This window comes from Mustela lutreola, chromosome 4 (assembly GCF_030435805.1).
Source record: "Mustela lutreola isolate mMusLut2 chromosome 4, mMusLut2.pri, whole genome shotgun sequence".
Taxonomy (NCBI): Eukaryota; Metazoa; Chordata; class Mammalia; order Carnivora; family Mustelidae; genus Mustela; species Mustela lutreola.
The window spans coordinates 140,571,404-140,592,540 of record NC_081293.1 but is presented as its reverse complement, the minus strand read 5'-3'; the positions used below and the strand labels follow the sequence as shown (position 1 = coordinate 140,592,540).

The 21,137-nt window shown below is 38.8% G+C and overlaps 1 protein-coding gene across 1 annotated transcript in view; it reads right to left on the bottom strand.

Annotated features, from left to right (window-relative positions):
* Positions 1-21,137, bottom strand: part of SCIN (scinderin) — a 75,947-nt gene that overhangs the window by 27,087 nt on the left and 27,723 nt on the right. The window contains exon 5 of the mRNA XM_059171248.1: positions 4,497-4,589. Coding sequence (XP_059027231.1) covers positions 4,497-4,589 — 93 coding nt within the window. The remainder of the gene's footprint in view (positions 1-4,496; positions 4,590-21,137) is intronic.

The window sequence follows — 21,137 nt, the reverse complement described above, 5'->3', positions numbered from 1 at the left end:
TGTAAATTGTATCTCAACAAAGCTATTAAAACAACAACAACAACAACAAAAATCCATGAGCCAAATTATACCCTAAAAGGCTATTTTGTTTTAATTTTAAAAATTTTTAAAAAGATTTTATTTATTTCTTTGACAGAGAGAGAGTGAGAGAGCACGAGAGGGGACACAAGCAGGGAAGTGGGAGAGAAAGAAGCAGACTCCCCGCTGAGCAGGCAGCCTGATAGGGGACTCAATTCCAGGACTCTGGGATCATGACCTGAGCTGAAGGCAGGCACTTAATGACTGTGCCACCCAGGCACTATACCTAAAAGACTTTTTATTTATTTAAAAATTTTTTTAAAGATTTCATTTATTTGACCAACAGAAATCACAAGTAGACAGAGAGGCAGGCAGAGAGAGAGAGAGAGAGAGAAGCAGGAATCCTGCTGAGCAGAGAGCCCAATGTAGGGCTTGATCCCAGGATCCTGAAGGCAGAGGCTTTAACCCACTGAGCCCCCCAGGTACCTCCCTAAAAGGCTTCTTAAAGGTCCTTTGGACAATCAACAAAACTAAAAGACAATCCACAGAATAGGAGAAGATACTTTTGAATGACATATCTGACAAAGGGTTAGTATCCCAAATATATAAAGAACTTACATCACCCAGCACCAAAAAACCCCCAACGATCCAATTAAAAATGAGTATAAGACATGAACAGACACTCCTCCAAAGAAGACATACAGATGGACAACAGACACATGAAAAGATGCTCATCAACATTTATCATCAGGGAATTAAAAATAAAAACCATAAGGGCACCTGGGTGGCTCAGTAGGTTAAAGCCTCTGCCTTTAGCTCAGGTCATGGTCTCAGGGTCCTGGGATCAAGCCCCACATCGGGCTCTCTGCACAGCAAGGAGCCTGCTTCCCTCTCTCTCTCTGCCTGCCTCTCTGCCTACTTGTGATTTCTGTCTGTCAAATAAATAAATAGAATCTTTAAAAAAAATCAAAACCATAATGTGATATCACTTAAGCCTGTCAGATCGGCTACAATCAAGAACACAAGAAAAAACAAGTGTTGGCAAGAATGAGGAGAAAAAGAAACCCTGATGCACTGTTGGTGGGAATGCAAACTGGTACAGCCACAGCAGAAATAGTATGGAGGTTCTTCAAAAAATTAAAAATAGAACTACCATATGATCCAACAATTCCATTATTGGATATTTAACTCCAAAATGCAAAACACTAATTCAGAGGGACAGATGCATTTCTATGTTTACAGCAGCATCATCTACAATAGCCAAATTATGGAAACAGCTCAATTGTACATTGATTGATGAATGTATAAAGAATATATGGTGTGTCTATAAACAATGGAATATTACTCAGCCATAAAAAGGAATGATGTTTTGCCATTTGCAGCAACATGGATAGATCTAGAGAGTATACTGCTAAGTGAAATAAGTTGGAGAAAGACAAATACCATATGATTTCACTGATATGTGGAATTTAAGAAAACAAAACAGGGGCACCTGGGTGGCTCAGTGGGTTAAGTCGCTGCCTTTGGCTCAGGTCATGATCTCGGGGTCCTGGGATCGAGTCCCGCATCGGGCTCTCTGCTCAGCGGGGAGCCTGCTTCCCTCTCTCTCTCTCTGCCTGCCTCTCTGTCTACTGTGATCTCTCTCTGTCCAATAAATAAATAAAATCTTTAAAACAAAAACAAAAACAAAACAAACGCACAAAGGAAGGAGAAAGAAACCAAGAAACAGACTCTTAACCATAGAGAACAAACTGATGGTTATCAGAGGGGAGGTGGGTGGGGCGATGGGTGAAATACATGAAGGGGTTTAAGAGGACATGTATCATGATGAGCACTGAGTGATGAATAGAATTGTTGAAACACTGTATTATACACCAGAAACCAAGAGAACACTATATGTTAACTATATAAGAATTAAAAAAATTCTTTTGGGGTAAAAAAACCATTAACAGAAAGTTAAGTTTCAACGCTGGAACTAAAGAACCAGAAAATAATAGTGGTAATAGTAATGGCTAAGGTTTGTTGAGATTTCCAAATAATAGGCACCAGGCGATGAACTTTACATGATTAGTTACTAATTTTTATAGCAATCTTTTCAACTAGGTAATAATCTAAGACTCACTGCACCCACATTAAGAAAAACAAAGCTTAAACCTTTATTCATTCAGCATTTATTGAGTGCCTACCATAGGCCAAGCGCTATGCTAAGAAGGCAGTGGCTCATTACAGTCTATACATAGAGACTATTCCCAGATTAGGTCCTGTAATTTAAGTATTCTTTGTGTAAATTGTCCAAGTAATTTTCTTCTGGCACAAATATTTATTTAGACTGTCAAAGTTTGGAAACAACCGCAGAACATTTCTTTTTTTTAGTGGCTCAGTCAGTTACACAACTGCCTTCAGCTCAGGTCATGATCTTGGGGTCCTGAGATTGCTGATGGGGCTCCCCACCCAGCAGGGAGTCTGCTTCTCCTGCTCCCTCGTGTGCGTGCACACACACGCACACTCTCTCTGTCTCAAATAAATAAAATCTAAAAATAAAAAAAAATTTTTAAAAGAACAATTTTTTTAAAGGTGGAGGTGGTATTGCAAAACTGAAAGTGATGTTAGAATTCCCTGTTTTTCAAAGTCCAGCTTGTAGGCTGCAAGGTAATCACCCGGGTACTTGATAAATATGTGGATTCTGGGGCCTTCCCTAAATCAGTAGTCAAGCTGTGCAGCATTATGCTGGGGCTTGAATTCTGTTTTTTTATAAATTGTGTAGGTGACTGTTTCCCAGCTGTGTTCTGCAACTCCAATTAAATTTATTCACAGACCTGGTGTTTTACATATATGCAATACATTTTTTATCCACTAGAGGGAGGAATGATTCAGGATTAACATCTTCCCATTTTAAAACATTTCTTCAGTTGCTAATGCTGTCCAAGTGGGAGAATGGTTTTATTTGGTGATGTGGCATAAAATATATTTGTTAAGCTTTAAATGGGTTTGAGAAGCAGTAGTGAAAAAAAAGGTGCCATGAAATCTTTGTTTTTTAATTTTTATTTATTTATTTGAGAAAGAGAAGAAGAGAAAGCAAGAACACATGTGGGGGGAGGGGGCGGAAAAAGGGAAGACAGGATCCCAAGCAGACTCCGCACTGAGCTTACAGTCTGGTAGTCGTGCCCATCCCTTGACCCCGACCGAGATCATGACCTGAGCCCAAACCAAGAGTCCATGCTAAACTAACTGTGCCACCAAGACACCCCCTCAAAGTCTTTAGAATAACAATTTCTGTGTAGTTTCTATTAAAATCATCAGTACTTAGCAGAAGTCATGACCACATTTTTTCCCTTGCCATCTAAGAAGAAAATAATTCACTTACTCCTTACAAAACACAACTTATTAGACACAAGTTAACAACTTGGTCTTTACTCAAAATCAGTTTCTGAGCTCAAAGTTATCTTAAAGCAGAAAATGTAACTCCTTCCTGTGGTGGCTGATGACTACTTAGTTCTTCAGTGAGATGAATGGTCTGCTCCAAATCATGCACTTGGAAAATTACAAGGGGACGGAACTCTTGCAGGATCCCTTTGACTATTCTCCTTAACTGGTGTATCTGTGGCTTCTGTTACCTCCACCAGCAATAAAATAATAAAATTCTGGAGTTCTAAGGAACCTGAATAATATTCTAAAGGAATCTGTCTCTCTTTTTTACAGATAAGAAAACCGAGACCCAGCATGGTCGTATCTTGCCCAAGGTCATCCAGTGGGCCATCACCAGAGAGGTGACATGGAACTATGTATCCAATGCCCAGGACAGGGTCGTTTTTACCCTGTTTCCTCCCAGCTGTTTGATTTGATAGCTTTGCCCTCCTGTAATAAAGAAAGCCTTCATGATGACTAAATAGGATATTTAAAATAACATGAAGATTTTATAGTTTATCAAAATTTTGGGGTGCCTGGGTGGCTCAGTTGTTAAGTGTCTGCCTTTGGCACAGGTCATGATCCCATGGTCCTGGGATCCAGCCCTGTATCAGGTTCTCTGCTCAGCAGAAAGCCTGCTTCTCCCTCTCCCACTGCTTCTGCTTGTATTCCCTCTCTTGCTGCCTCTCTCTCTCTCTCTGTCAAATAAATAAATAAAATCTTAAAAAAATTTTATAAGAAAATGCTTACTGAGTATTTTTATTCCACGAAGGAAACATTTTAAGAACATCATATATCAAAATCTATCGTTGCAAACTAGCATGGCAACACTATATCATTTTATTGAAGTTGTAGCAATAATTTCACTGATTTGACATTTTTAATAAAAATAACTAAAAATAATAAAAAGAGGAATTTTAATAAACATACTAGAGGAAAGAATGGATTCTACTGACACACTTCTCTTTGAGAGCAAGGAGGATGATCAGCGGTAGCAGAGTCCCATCCAGAATATGTCTCCCGACTGCATCCTGTCTAGTGAAAACAATAGAACTCACTAACAGTGAACTCACCATGTAGAGTTTAGCCATTTTCCTGTTCGTTATGTCTGCTATGGTGTCATCGTCATCATTTCCATCCGGAAGCTCCGGCTTTGTCCCTAAAACCTGGAAAAAAGTGAACAGATAAAAGATAAAGACCTCTCATTAAAGGATGCAGAGTTTTAAAAAAAAAAAAGTAAACTATCTTATATTTCTAAAGACATAAATTATAACATATTTGCAGTTAAAATGACCAGACTCAAACATTTCTCACCAATCATACTGCATCGGCCTTTGCTCATGGACCAAATGAATGAATTGACTGAAGTAAACAAACCCTGAGTTTGCTTATGATGTGAACTTCCAAGAAAGTAAAATCCTACACCTGAAAGCAGAGGTGTTCGTATTACTGAAGACTAACGGGAATCAATTAAAATGTGAATTCTAAATTCACTTCTGTAAGAGATTTCTTCTTGTGACCTCTGCTTCTTAGGAGCAAACTGTAGGTTGAATTACAATAAATCTTGGATCAAATTACTACTTGAGGGGAGAGGACCATTATAATTAGATAAAGGGCAAATTCTGGAGTACATAATGCTACATTTCCTGCTGTATATTTGGCACTTAAAAGTGTCTGGAGCATGAGAGATGCTCATTAAGTAATTGTCAAATGAATAAATGAATGTATTTTTTGCATATATGATACAATGCAAAATTTAAGTATATAAAGCATTAATAAAAAGTACATTTGAACCTGCTTTGATTTTCTACACACTACAAGCACAAAAAAAATAGGTATACAAAGCAACTTTATTATTAAATTAATTGACACAAATATAGACTGTTAAGGACAGGAAAAAAATATAAACTTACTCTAAACAGTGTGACTTTTATAACAACATAAGCATAAATTCAAGTTTAGAAATGCAAAGAAGGTATTCACTTAGACTCAATAAATATTTCATATATAATGGAATTCCTTACAGAATGTGTTTTATTGCTCTCTACAAGACATTGTATGAAAATACATTCTGCCAAATACCAGGCAATAATAAAAATGTATATAAATTCTAATCCTTGTTCAAATAGGGCACTGCCTGGAGTTTCGAAGCACATTAAGGAAGTTATTTTCTCTGGGAACTTGCTCATCTTTTTATTGACACAGTGATCGATAAAACATTTTGATCATTGTACATACTGAATGATTATAGTACAGTTTTTCTTTTTTGCTAAAAGTAGGATCAAGACACAAATTAAAACACTTAGAATCAAAGGTGCTTTTTAAGAACACCTTTACTTAAAAATCTTAAAAAAATAAATAAATAAAACAGCTTTACTGTGTTAGAAGTATGTGAATCTTTGAAGAGCAGGAAAAGCCTTCTTGTGTGCCCTTTTGTGATTCTTCTGTAACCAAGAGAGTAGTTTGGATCGACAATTTGGGTTGAGGACATATCTAGGACTTGGAAGTTTCCCAGGAGGCCAAGTGAGTCTGAGACTTGGAGCACACACTAACTTTTAATTTTCAGACAATTCCCATATGAGCCAAGTTTCTTATTTAGCCTCTCAAAGGGTTGTAGCACAGTTGGGAATTGAACCCATGGTATTTACCAGAAACAGGCTTACCTGCAGGGATAGGGGGATGCTGTATATTGTTAGATATCCCCAAGAATCATTTTAGTTTATTTTTTTAATTTTTTAAAAGATTTTATTTAGTTATTTGACAGAGAAAGATCACAAGTAGGCAGAGAGGCAGGCAGAGAGAGAGGAGGAAGCAGGCTCCCTGCTGAGCAGAGAGCCCGATGTGGGGCTCGATCCCAGGACCCTGAGATCATGACCCGAGCTGAAGGCAGAGGCTTTAACCCACTCACCCACCCAGGCGCCCCCCAAGAATCATTTTAAAATTTAGTACAACAACTAAGCATTTACCAAAAACCTCACTGGGGTATACAAATGAATTTCTAACCATCTTCCCAAATATGAAGGACTTTACATCTTGTTTAGAAAGAGGAAGATAACTAAACATGTTCTCTTTATCATCTATGCTATATATTTTGACCTTTGAAATAAACTACAAATACAGCTGTTCTTTTTTCTTTTTCTTTTTTTTTTTTTTACAAGTGGGATAATACCTAAATTTTAAACAGTCATTTTAGGTTTGTCAAGTGATTAGCATTTACTCATGTAATACTTGGTGTGTGAAAAAACATATATTTTGACAAGTTAAAGAGGAAGGGAGTGGCGCCTGGATGGCTCAGTTGGTTAAGGCGCTGCCTTTGATCCCAGGGTCCTGGGATGGGGCTCCCTGCTTACCAGGGAGCCTAATTCTCCTTCTGCCTCTACCTCTGCTCCTCCCTTGACTTGTGCTGTCTTTCTCTAAAATAAAGAAAATCTTTTTAAAAAATTAAATAAACTTTGGGGCACCTGAGTGGCTCAGTGGGTTAAGCCTCTGCCTTGGGCTCAGGTCATGGTCTCAGGGTCCTGGGATCGAGCCCCGCATCGGGCTCTCTGCTCAGCAGGGAACCTGCTTCCTCTCTCTCTGTCTGCCTGTCTGCCTACTTGTGATCTCTGTCTGTCAAATATAAACCAAAATCTTAAAAAAAAAATAATAATAATAAATAAATAAACTTTGAAGAGGAAGGGAAACAGAGAAGCCTTATCTGAGGATGTTTCTTAAAAATTTCATCTATTGTTCTAGCCAAGACCTGTCACTCAAGCTTGGGAGTCTCCCCACCCCTCCCCTTCCTTCAATTATTTTCTGTAAATTTCCACTTAAAAGTATCATCATCCTTTAACATGCTCCAAACTGAGCTTAACTTTCCATAAAACCAACCATTCTCAATTCTCCATTTGCGTCAGTGAATCTCTGTTCTATTCACCTGGACTTAAAATCAGGTCAGTTCTGAACACTGCCTGTCCTCCATATTGAATCTCCTACCCACTTGGTCATTAAATTCTACTTCTTTGTAATAATGTTTGGAGTCACCTTAACTCCCACCTTAGTGAAGTCCCTCATCACCTGAGCAATGGGTTCCACCTGTTCCTGTCGGCTCCCTCTGCCTTCAGGCTCACCTCATTTTTTCATCCAGAAAGTTATCCTATACACTGGCTGGAAGGCCCCTCATTTTACTTTACTCCCAAATTTCAAGAACATGACTCCAGGAAAAAAGTCTTATGTCCTTTATCTGCACCAGTGACTTAAAAAGCTCTGTGTGCTCAAGCAACATCTGGGTAACCTGATAAAATAAACAATCTCAACAGCCAGCTATTAAGTCATTAGTTTGGGGGTGAGGCCCAGGGAACTGCATTCCAGATGATGCTGAATTGGCTGCTTATCGACAGAGCCAAAACTTGTGTCTGGATTCCAAAGCCCCTTCAGAGCTGGATGTTACCGACACCTGCATTATTTCTCAGCATTCTCTACCATTCTCAGCATTCTCTTACCAAGCTGATGTTTTCAGTGTCCCTTGTGGGAGCCACACGCTTGCCTTCCCCAGGGCTCTCCCAAATGCTGTATGTAACTTCTACCTAGGTTGACTCTGTGTGGTAGAAGCAAAACTGAGCAATTATTCTTTGGTTGGCTCAGCTAATTATAATTAGCCCAGGAATAGTTACTGCTTATTGTGTGTCTGCTGTGAGTCACACACTGTGTCAGGAGCTTTGGGCATGTTTCATCTTAATAAGAGATCCCATGAGCTAGATACTGTTATCCTCATTTTACAGAAAAGCTCACTGATGCTCAAAGAGGAAAAGTGATTGTTCCACAAAACTGCTAAGTGTTGAGGCTTAAGTTATGTCACAGATCCCTTCAATGCCATAATTTCAATAATTTTTTAAAATTTTCCTATTTTTAATTTTTATTTTTTTAGAGAGAGAGAGAACGGGGTGGAGGAGAAGAGGTAGAGGCAGAAACAGAGAGAATCTTAAGCAGGCTCCATGCCCAGCATAGAACCTAACCCAGGTTTCAGTCTCATGACCTTGAGATCATGACCTGAGTTGAAATCAAGAGTTGGACACCTAACCAACTGAGCCACCCAGGCACTCCTCAGTCATTTTCAGAATAATTAGTTGCATACTTCCTTAAATCAAAGGAAACTAGGGAAGTTTTGGAAAGAGACAAAAGGATTCTTTCCAAGGATGGTGTCTAGGGGCTTCTTCTGGTGATCTGATACCATAAAGTTACTTTCTTTCCTTGTCTTTGTTTTCTAATTCAATAGAAGATTGATAGCAGCAAATGATTTTTGTCCACAGAGATGCAAAGGAATTTTGTCTGGTGGAGATGAAACTGATTTCTCCCCTTTGGAAGAGGTCAGCTTTACATTTATCCACAAATTCATCTTAACACTGATCACCCATTCACTTGTTTGTTCTTTGGATTCTTCTTCAAACTAAGTAAAATACCTTACTAGTTCTCTTATTTATTATTATTTTTTTTAAGATTTTACTTATTTGCAAGAAAGAGAGAGAGCACGAGCAGTGGAGATTGGCAGAAGCAGAGGGAGAAGCAGGCTCCCTCTGCAGGGAGCCTGATGTGGGTCTTGATCCCAGGACCCTGGGATCATGACCTGAGCCACCCAGGCTCCTCTTACTAGTTTTCTTATTAATGAATGACTTAAATAAAAATCTTTGATGTGGGTTATTTTATATTTGTATGAGACTCACGATTTTATTGGTTACTACCTTTTAACTAAAACTACCTTTTAACACCTAGTACCTGTCTTGTCTAAACCACATATATTGAAATTTGTTTACACATTTATGGTCTTTTTTAATGTATTACATACCTCCAGCTTACATTTCTCAAGTGCTACTATGTGCCATATTAGGGACTTCATAAATTTTGTTTAAAACATCCTTCCAGGGACACCTGGGTGGCTCAGTCAGTAAGTGTCTGATGCTTGCTTTCAGCTCAGGTCATCATCTCAGGGTCGTGAGATTGAGTGCTACATGGGGTTCTACCCTGAGAGTGGAACCTGCTTTGGGTTCTCTCTCTCCTTCTCCTTCTGCAACCCTCCCCCCTTTGCATGAGCACGCTCTCTCTCAAAAAATTAAAATTAACAAAAATAAAAGATGCTTACATATCCCTGCTTACCAGACACCGGTCTAAGAACATTGGATTTATTAAGTCATTTCATCTTCACATCAGTGGGGCACTGTTATTATCCTATTTTATGCCTCAAGAAACAGACTAAGTAACTTGCCCACTGTCATGCAGGTTACAACAAATGACAAAGTCAGGATTTGAACTCTGGCTCCAGAGTGGGTGCCCTTATCTAGCCTGCTGTGCTGCTTCTGTGGGCACTTCAAAATGGTCTTCACAATTAATTGTTGAGGCCTGGTCTCTGGAGATAAAGCAGGAGGTGTTTTGCAACAACGATTGTAGAAGGACTCTCTTAGGTCTCCTTTTTTTTTTTTTTTTTTCCTTAAGATTTTATTTATTTATTTGAGTGAGAGAGAGAGAGTGTGAGAGAGAGAAAGCACGAGAGCGGAAGGGTCAGAAAGAAGCAGGCTCCCCACTGAGCAGCGAGCCCGATGTGGGATTCGATCCTCGGACTCCAGGATCATGACCTGAGTCAATGGAAGACGTTCGGGACACCTGGGTGGCTCAGTGGGTTAAGCCACTGCCTTCGGCTAGGCTAGGGTCATGATCCCGGTGTCCCGGGATCGAGTCCCGCATCGGGCTCCTTGCTCGGCGGAGAGACTGCCTCTCTCTCTGCTTCTGCCTGCCTCTCTGCCTGTGTGCTTTCTCTCTCTTTCTGACAAATAAATAAATAAAATCTTAAAAAAAAAAAAAAAAAGATGTTCAACTGACCAAGCCACCCAGGCATCCCCAGTTCTCTGTTTCTGGTGAGAGCAATACTAGCATGTCTATGTGCAGCACACATGCTGGTTGATATGGTGATGGCGTTCCTCCCTCCTCCCTCCACTGCTGTTCTCATCTCTCTCCAAATCCTCTCTCCACTCCCGATCCTAGCAGCTCTGCCCATGCTGTGGGCATCAAAGGCTGACAGAAGGAAGTTCTTCCATCACATCAGGTGTTCTGTGAGCAAACAGCCCTTCAAACAAGATACGACAGTGTACAACCAACCTGAGAACGCGACGAAGGAATGTAAAATAAAGCAAAAAATAATTCTTTATCCATAAAATTGTTACAAGTTAGGAGACAATTGACAACATCCGATGCTGGGAAAGATTCTGTATTCTACTAAGAGCTCTCTGGTAAGAAGTAGGTAACAGAAATACAAGAAAGAGACCAATTATTAAACCCAGTAATTCTATTCCAGCGGTTTATTCCAAGGGAATAATTAAAATACATACAAAGAATCAATCTAATAAACACATCACAGCATTTTACAATCCTAAAAAACACAAACCACATAAATGCCCAACATGAAAGGGATTCATTCAATAAATTAGGCTGTATCAATAGAAGGGAAAACTACACAGATATTAAAGTATTATAAAGATTATGTGATGGTCAGGAATTAAATGCTTATAATATCTTAAGTATAAATTTAGCTTGCAAAGCATTATCTACTGTAGGAACTTCTTCTTGTGAAATCACAGAGATACATACACAAAAACAAAGATTAGGAAGGATTTAGTTATTTTTTCCTCAAAGGTGGAAATGTTTTTTTTCTCTATTGTGACTTTGTATATTTTGTAAAATTTCAATAATAACAAACAGGTAGTTGGGGTACCTGGGTGGCTCAATCGTTAAGCATCTGCCTTGTTAAGCGTCTGTCTTCAGCTCAGGTCATGATCCTAGAGTCCTGGGATCGAGACCCTTGGAAAGCTTCCTGCTCAGGGTGTACCTGTTTCTCCCTCTGCCACTCCCCCTGCCATTCTCTCTCTCATTCTCTCTCTCTCTCTCTCTGTCAAATAAATAAATAAAATATTTAGGGAAAAAGAAAGGTATTTATCTTTAATAAATAAAATTGTAAACGTTTGTATTAAACAAAAACTACTATTTATTTTCTCTCCCCAATGGAAGAAACAGTTGGCATTTCATTACTTCAAATGCAGAAATTATAACTCCTTTTTAACTTACAATCTACCTTAGGCTTCTTCCTCAGACTTCCTCATTCGGTTCATCAAAGCATAGTAACTATTCTTGATGGATTCCTAAATGCTCTAGGCATTTTGATCAGAGAAAATTTCCTTAATGTAAAGACCTAGAAATGGCCACCAGTGACAAAGGGACCTTATTTTTTTCAGCTAGAAATTGAGTGATTCCAAAGGTCAGAGGTGTTATTTTGTTACAGGTGTGAAATGAGTAGAAAAATGGGAGCATCTCTTTCTTCTCTGTTTGCCGGTAACATAATGGAAATGTTTAACTACTGAAGATACTACTCTACATTAGAGAGGCTGGAAATTTGTGAAAGTATACTTTTGCTCTATGCCAAAGTAGACCTTCTGCTGTGCCGTTCACTCTTTGCCTTCAACAGTTCAATTCAAAATAATTCAGAAGATACTTATATTAAACCATTATAGCAATTATACCAACTTGCTTTAGATTCACAGTCCCCTAGCTTCAGATTTTCTTGAGTTCTCATGACATGGGTCAAGACCATCTTTAGTGTTCTGTATTTTTTCTCGATGACCCACTGTGACTTTTTCTTTTGAAATGTAAATGGGCCTATGTGTAAATTTGTTTTAGAAAGGGCTGGTAAGTTAAGAAAAAGTTGCTCTCTCTTCAAATCTTTACTTAACTTTCACATTTGCCCCTGCCCTGCCTTTATTTATTTATGTTGAAACTTTTAGCCAGCCCCACCTCTTTGGAAAATGGAACTCCAATATTTACTGTTTTGCTCCCTTAAGATGCACTTTCTCTATTTTAACTTTCTATAGAAAAGTCAGGATGCTTGGACAATTTGCAGTAAGTATTCAGAGTGAATAGGAGGAAAAGAAAGGATAATACGTGTTCCGGAGGAAGGACAATATCCAACTCAAAACTCGAGATCACTGTGGATGAAAATGTTTCAAGTTAGTGACGAGTCCCCAGAGCATTTAATATAGTGGGTCTTAGGATGCCTGGGTGGCTCAGTGGGTTAAGCTTCTGCCTTCAGCTCAGGTCATGATCTCAGGGTCCTGGGATTAGCAGGGAGCCTGCTTCCCCCTCTCTCTCTGCCTACCTCTCTGCCTGCTTGTGATCTCTGTCTGTGAAATAAATAAAATCTTTAAAAAAAAAATAGAGGGTCTTGTATGCTTCTCAACTGTGATTTCAGCTTGACAGATCAGGAAAATGAGAATGAGAGAAGTTAGGAGTTCTGCCTGGGGTCAAAGTTTCATAAAGAGTAAAGCAAGATAATCACGTCAAATAATGGGCAGAAGACATGAACAGACACTTCTCCAAAGAAGACATACAAATGGTTAATAGACACATGAAAAAATGTTCATCATCAGGGAGATTAAAATCAAAACCACATTGAGATACCACCTTATACCAGTTAGAATGGCCAAAATTAACAAGACAGTAAACATGTGTTGGGGAGGATGTGGAGAAAGGGGAACCCTCTTACACTGTTGGTGGGAATGCAAGTTGGTGCAGCCACTTTGGAAAACAGTGTGGAGATTCCTCAAAAAATTAAAAATAGAGCTACCCTGTGACCCTGCAATTGCACTACTGGGTATTTACCTCAAAGATACAGATGTAGTGAAAAAGAAGGGCCATCTGTACCCCAATGTTCATAGCAGCAATGGCCACAGTCGCCAACTGTGGAAAGAGCCAAGATGCCCTTCAATGGATGAATGGATAAAGAAGATGTGGTCCATATATACAATGGAGCATTATGCTTCCATCAGAAAGGATGAATACCCAATCTTTGTATCAACATGGACAGGACTGGAAGAGATTATGCTGAGTGAAATAAGTCAAGCAGAGAGAGTCAAGTATCATGTGGTTTCGCTTACTTGTGGAACATAAGGAATAACATGAAAGACATTGGGAGATGGAGAGGAGAAGGGAGTTGGGGGAAATAGGAGGGGGAGAAGAACCATGAAAGACTATGGACTCTGAGAAACAAACTGAGGGTTTTGGAGGGGAGAGGGTGGGGTGTTGGGTGAGCCTAGTGGTGGGTATTAAGGAGGGCACATATTGCATGGAGCACTGGGTGCATAAACAAGAATGTTGGAACACTGAAAATAAAATAAATGAAATGAAATAAAATAAAGTGGACAAAAAAAAAAAAAAAAAAAAAGAGTAAAGCCAGGATGTAAACTCCAGGCCTCCCAACTCCTACTGAAGTGCTCCTCAAAGCAACGGAGTCACAGTCTTCTTAAGGTCATCACTCTAGTAGGCATGGCTGTTTCTGTTCTCACCAGAAACAAAGGAAGCTCTCAGGTCCTAAGAGTTAACATTTTAATTACCTAGACATTCTCCTGTCTTATTCCTTTCCCTAACTGGAAAAAAAAAAAAAAAAAAAAAAAAAAAAAAAAAAAAAAAGCCCACACAGTTAATTGTTAACATATGGTGAATAGATACAAATTATAAAGGCCAAATATAACCTTGTTATGATATATTTTATTTCTTCCAGGAATTTTATGGTTTAGGTCAGACAAATATTTGATAACAGGAAAGACATACAGAGATATAAAATTACAAGCAATTCTGAGAAAAACTGTGACCCCATTTGGCTCGCTCCACCTAATCTTCCAACATTTGCTCTCCGGATCCCAGTGTGTGCTTCCCTGAGTTTGAAATACTTCTATCCTGTTACTGATAAGTCAAATAAAAAGGGTAATGTGATATATCAAATAGTGGGTAAAGTTATTTTAGACTGAGAGAAAGCATGGGAAGTACATGTTTGGATAAAAGGATAAAGTGAATGACGAGTCTGCAAGAGAGGTTTGGTTATTTAATAATCTGGTCTGCCCAATAGAATCTTCTGTAACTGAAATATTCCTTATCCAATATGGTAGTTATTAGCTACCTCCAACTACTGAGCACCTGAAATGTGGCTACTGTAGCCAGGTAACTGGATTTTTATTTTATTTAATTTTAATTAATTTAAACAGCCATTTGTGTCTGACAATGCTGTGTTTGACAGTGTAGCTCTAACGGACTCAAGGAACGCTGTGACCTTGGAAAACTCACCATGATGCAGGTCTGTTCCTCAGTGTGATAGTAACCTCACAATAGGAGAGATTAGATTTAGAGTGTACAACTCACAAAAGTCAACTCCTGTTATTACAACATGGAGAGCAAATTGATAGTTACAGAGTATACAACTCACAAGAAAGCCAACTCCTAAGTTATTCTTACGTGGAGAGCAAATTGACAAGTTACTATACAATGGAAAGCAAACTTACAAGATACTATAACATGGAAAAAGGTAACTCACAAATTATTAAAATACATAAGCCAGAATGCCAATTTATTAAATTAGAGTAGTTATCTTAAGTAGCTATGTATTAGAACCATCTGGGGAGTTACAATAACAACTACTAAAGTCTGAGCCCAACTACTAAAATCTGAGCCCAAAATTCCAACTGAAGCCCTGGCATGGTGTATTTTCAAAGCCCTCAGCTACACTGTCAAGTTTTTAGTGCATCAGCTTTGTTAATCTAATCTTGTTTCATCTATCTCAACCATCAAGACAAGTCTGCCAAGCATTTCTGATGTTCAAATAGCTTTGCAGGGAAACCTTCCCTGGACAAATGGTCATGGTCTGGGAGTCAGGAGGCTGTCCCAGAGCAAATCTCAGGTAAAGATTTTAGCCCACCTGTTCTTTCTGGAAATCATTAATTTTTCTTTTCCTTCTTTCTTTTTCTCTTTTTTCTTTTTCTTTCTTTTTCTTTTCTTTTTTTTTTTTTTTTTTTTTTGGTAAGACCACAAACCCATTTCGACATTTCTATCTGATTAGTGCTTGAAGAGAGACTCCCATTGTTTGCCTCTGGAGTTTCTAATTAGTATGCTTCACAATGACTATCAATCACCCCTTTCTTTTTGACAATCCTCATTTGGTAGGAACTGGCACTTTGAGTTGGATGGACCCACTCCTGAGTGACTTTGTGACTTTGTTTCTACACTTAAAATGGTCTAATAATTAATGCCATTCACCCATCATGATGATTAAGTGAAATGATGTATATGAAGTGACTATCACCACACCAGACACGCCGTGAGAACGCCACAAAACTCAGGTCTACTCCTTTCTCCACCCATATATACATTGAATGAAACCTGCCTTTCTTAAAGGGTCGTTCTCTCTCCTTGGTGTGACCTTGCCAGTCACCCCTCTGATTCATTGCATGATGATTTTACCACTGAGCTTCCTGCCATACACCTCCCTGTAGGCTTATATTTACTTATTCACTTACTACATATTAAATAAGTTATGACTTGTTTATGTCTTGATCTAATGATGTCATTAAGCAGTCTCTATGTCTTGACCATGTATCCTTGTCAAAGTCTTTTATTTTAGATTTAAAATTACACCTGGAAGACAGATAGAAATATCCCTTTTCAAGAGAAACCAGAAGAATAGTCTCCTGTGCCTCAGCAAGGGAATCATAATGTTGAGAAGGAAAACAAGACAGAGTAATCTCTTCTCTTCTTTGAAGTTTCTCCACAACTGAGGTATGTAGGATACCATTAGTCCTTGGTTATAAGGTGGATTCTCTGGTCTTCCTATGTGTTTCAATTCTCTCCCCCCATTTAGTCCTGTACACATGACCTTATCTTGGGGAGTCAGCACACATTAGCTACAGTTTATTTATCAGTAAGTTTGATGTATGGAGTGTCTATGATATATCAGCACCATAAGAAAGAGTTGGGCTATAATGATGAATAAATTAGCTGTGGCCCCTCTCTCAGTGAGCTAACTTTCAGGGCAGGGATGCTAAATAGGTTTGGCCTGTCCTTGCTAATTGCCGGAAGCTCCTGGAGCAGTCTACAGGGAAAGATTCTGAGGTGGCTTCCAAATTTGGTGAGTAAGTCTAACATGACCCACCAGCTATCACACTCATAGGCAAGTAGAAGTGGCAAGACACACTGCATTTGTTTTCAACCCTAAATACATGAAAATTGCCTGTAAGAATTCTCAAATTCAGAGATGTATAGAAAGTGTATCTTGTCTGGGGAGGATCACCCTCTTCCTCTCAAGACTGGCTCTCTATCATAATGCCTCTGGGCTTCTTCCCTCATCACTTATTGCTTATTTTCACCAACTTTGGTGATTACCAGAGGAAAAACTACTATTGGTTGGTTGAGGGGAGGAATGAAGAAGAAACTGCCTTTCTTCTCCAAATTCTTCTTTAGAGGCAACAAGAAGACAGACCTACACAGAGCATCCGTACTCTGAGAACATGAGCTAAACAAACTTCCGGGAGTATTTTCTCATTGTCCCTTATCACCACATACACATATGCACATATTTACCCATATTTATTCCATTTTATCTCCTCTATCCCTTTAGGGAGAGGTAAATAAACCTGTTTTATATATTCTCTTTAATCAGATTAAGCCAAGTTTTACGGCAAGAGAGTTGTGAAAGCTTCCTCTCCATCTATATAGTTCAGAATATTTCCCAACACCAATATTTAACCAAAAAACTCCAAAAAGCTTTCATATACTCTGAGGTTCTTGAAAAATATTTCCATACTTTTATACACACATTAAAAAATGTATTTTCCTGGGCGCCTGGGTGGCTTAGTGGGTTAAGCCGCTGCCTTCGGCTCAGGTCATGATCTTAGGGTCCTGGGATCGAGTCCCGCATTGGGCTCTCTGCTCAGCAGGGAGCCTGCTTCCCCCTCTCTCTCTCTCTGCCTGCCTCTCCATCTACTTGTGATTTCTCTCTGTCAAATAAATAAATAAAATCTTTAAAAAAAAATGTATTTTCCTTCCAAGAAAATGTCTTCCCAATTACCTGTATTACCCTCCATAGTAAGGGTGAAAGGTTTCATGCTGACAGCAAGAGATGAAACAAAGGGACAAGTCAGGCTACTGAAGACAAACATTATGCCACTAAAGGTATTATGATAAGGAATACATAAAATAATATATAAAATACTACATAAAATACATAAAATAATACATAAAATACTTTGTCAAAAATATGTGGCATAATTTTGGTAGTTCTAAAATAACTTCACAGTGGATGAGATTCCTATCTCTCTGTATGTTTAAGATGGTTCCTCTGTAATGAAGACTGCCCTGTGAATCACCATTCTCCCATTCCCACTTTCCCTTGGGCAAGTTAGGCAGCCTCTCCATGACTTACTTCCTTCATCCATAAAGTAAGGATATAGAGATCCCATGGGTGCTCCACCCATTCCAACTTGTTACCTCAGAGATCATCTGTAAGATAATTTCTTAAAGGTCAAAGACTTTTGCTCTCTGATGGTATTATCTGGCCACTGAGCTATACTGCATCCATACACAAGGAAGACTGGAATTCTGGGAAGTTAACCCCCAATGAGTGACCCTCAACCAATGAAAGATGGGAATTACTGGCTAAATTCTGCAGCAATGTCAAGTGCCTGTGGGCTGATTCTGAAGGGTGATTCATACAGTTTTCACAGGGTCCCTCTGGGACTAAGCCCCAGTGCCCCACAGCAGAAAATTACTTACCAACAATAAGCGTCACTTTACTCCTACTTGCTGCTTCCAGGATCATCTTCCAAAGAACCACCTGCCCCCAAGTCCTTGTATAGAGTTGGCTTTTGGAGGAACACAAACCAATACAGGGGGTAACAGATGTATCCTCTTCCTGGGGCTGTGGTGAGAACTAAATGAGCTCATTTTTGTAAAGCCCACAAAAGAATGCCAGTCACATGGTAGGCACTGGATGTTTGCCATGATGGTGGCAAAAAAAATTAAAAAAAAAAAAAAAGATCTATCACAAATTTTTTCCTAGATGATGAAATTTTGGGGTTAATGACAAGAAGTACTTGTATGGGGGTGCCTGGGTGGCTCAGTGGGTTAAAGCCTCTGCCTGCGGCTCAGGTCGTGATCCCAGGGTCCTGGGATCGAGCCCCACATTGGACTCTCTGCTCAGCAGGGAGCCTGCTTCCCTTCCTCTCTCTGCCTGCCTCTCTGCCTGCTTGTGATCTCTGTCAAATAAATAAATAAAATCTTAAAAAAAAAAGTACTTGCATGATGTAAAGAAAGTGCAGCTAGAAAGATTAAGGAACACATAGAAAATTCAACCTGCCAGGGAGCCACTTGCCTTTAAACCCTGCAGAACAGCAAGATGAGAGAAATTGAGTCATCATGAAGCTACAGAGCTCCATGACAGTGAATATCACAGCAACTGGTATTTAATTGTAGTGCATATGCTCCTTGCTTTGAGGTGGTTTTTGATTAACCTGTTTGTCTTGTCCACATGCACTCTGTCAGTCTTCATTAAAATCTATATTCAGTTTGGTTTGCTTTTCAGTTGCCAGCATTCATTGATATTGAGCACTGATAGTTAATTTCTCCACCATGCCTGGCACAGGACTTCATTTCCCTGTATATTTGCATGGCTCATTTGTTTGTATGCAGGTACTTAAATATTTTAATATTTTGTTAACAGTATGTTAGTACTTTTTTCCCTGATTACTAGAATGTTATACCCAGAGCTGAGGATTGCCTCTGGGTTTCCCCTGGAAATATACTATATTTACCTCAATGAGCCATGCTTTCCTGACAAAGTCACTTTAAAGTCCTTTTTACAGATAAATATGTACATGCATAGTTATACAGATTACATATGTAGTATACATATGTGTGCACATATATAGTGGGATAAGATGAAATTGTCCTAAAATAGCTGAAAGAAAATATACTCTTACTGTTAGTTTTTTATTGTACAGTATCACTAATATTATAAAAAGCTTGAGGAATAATATAAAGAAAATGTAACCTTGCATTCTAGTTTTATATTTTTATTAGTTTATCAAGTCCAGTATGGACTTTGTGGGGACAAAGATCTATCCTTCTATATAGTCCATCTGTCTTAGAACTGTACTATCTTATTTACAAGGCTTATCACACTATTCCCTCACTTCAGGCACAAATTAAAGGAAAAACTGCCTCATTCAGACACAACTGCCAAGTGATATTAATTTAGGCTCATTAAATAAAAGTGATACCTTGATCAATATGGTCGCAAGTCTTTGTGCTGAACTTTGGTATGACAAATTGGAATATTATTTGAAATATTATATTGCAGCATATGGTTAACTATATATACTATTACTGTATTTCTTATCTTTGTTCAGAATATTTCAACTTCCTGGGGCTCCTGGGTGGCTCAGACAGTAGAGCATCCAATTACTGGTTTTGGCTCAGGTCATGATCTCAGGGTCCATATCAAGCCCCACATCAGGCTCCATGCTCAGCTGGGGTCACCTTGAGATTCTCTCTCTCCCTCTCTCCCTCCCCCTTTTCATGCACGCATGTGTGCAGGCTCTCTCTCTCAAATAAATGAATCTTAAAAACAAGAATATTTCAGCTTCCCCCCACCGGATGAACTGGCAAGGAACAAAATGTATACCTGAATGAAATCATGTCCCTTATCTCTATCACTAATATTTTATTTTTTAAAAAGACTTTATTTATTTATTTGACAGAAATCACAAGTAGGCAGAGAGGTAGGCAGAGAGGGGGAAGCAGGCTCCCTACTGAGCAGAGTCAGATGCGGGGCTCGATCCCAAGACCCTGAGATCATGACCTGAACCGAAGGCAGAGGCTTAACCCACTGAGCCAGGTGGGTGGGTCACCCAGGTGACCCTCTATCAATAATATTTTGAAACTGAAGTTATATTTTACAATTTTCTTCTTCATTTGCATTTTCTTTTTAACTTTAACAGTGTAATGTATTAATTAAAGTATTAATTTACTGCTTAATCTTTTTTTCTCTCAAAGCTCTAAATGAAATCCAATAAGCAAGCAAATGTATACACACACAGTTGGGGCCTTCAGGCTGTGCCTTCACTTCCTGGTACAGAATACAGACTCCCTGGCAATTAAACACAGAAACTGCCTAAGAGACAAGGTTGGATCACTGATTGCTGGAAACCAAAGGGACCACAGAAGCCACTCTGTCTAACCCTGCACTTTACAAATGAGGAACCAGAAACAGCAGAGGTTAAGGGACTTCCTGAGGACCCAAGATGACAGAAGAGAAGCTAGTCTGATGCCTACCAGAGCACCCCCTTTACTACTCCACCAGAACGAATCTTGGTCCTGAGTCCACTCTTTGCAAAAGACTCATTATTAAAATGAGACATTATAATCAATTAGAAACACATCTTATTTATAGATTTTTGCTTCCAAATATGAGATCTGGAAGACTTAAATGGTGATTACATATCTAGAACAGAGGTCTTGAAAGAATATTAAAAGTTCAAGAAATTGTTTTGAATAGTTTTCAAAGTCTAATTTATTAGCAGTGTTATTACAACTATTGAAAACTCAGTTAATCCCTGATTTTACTTTTTCTTTTAGTTGGCCTTTTTTTCCTGATCACAAAAGGAAAACATGTGAAACAATAAAAAAAATAATAAAAGGAATACACGTCTATTATAATACATTTTGAAAACGCAAGGACAAATAAAGAAAAAAAGAACAAGGAGCCATATCCCAAGAGTCGAAGACAATATTGGTAATATTGGCAATGTTTCAGCATATCTTTCCCAGGTATATATGTATATACAAATATATAGCTATATACCTAAATATAAACATAT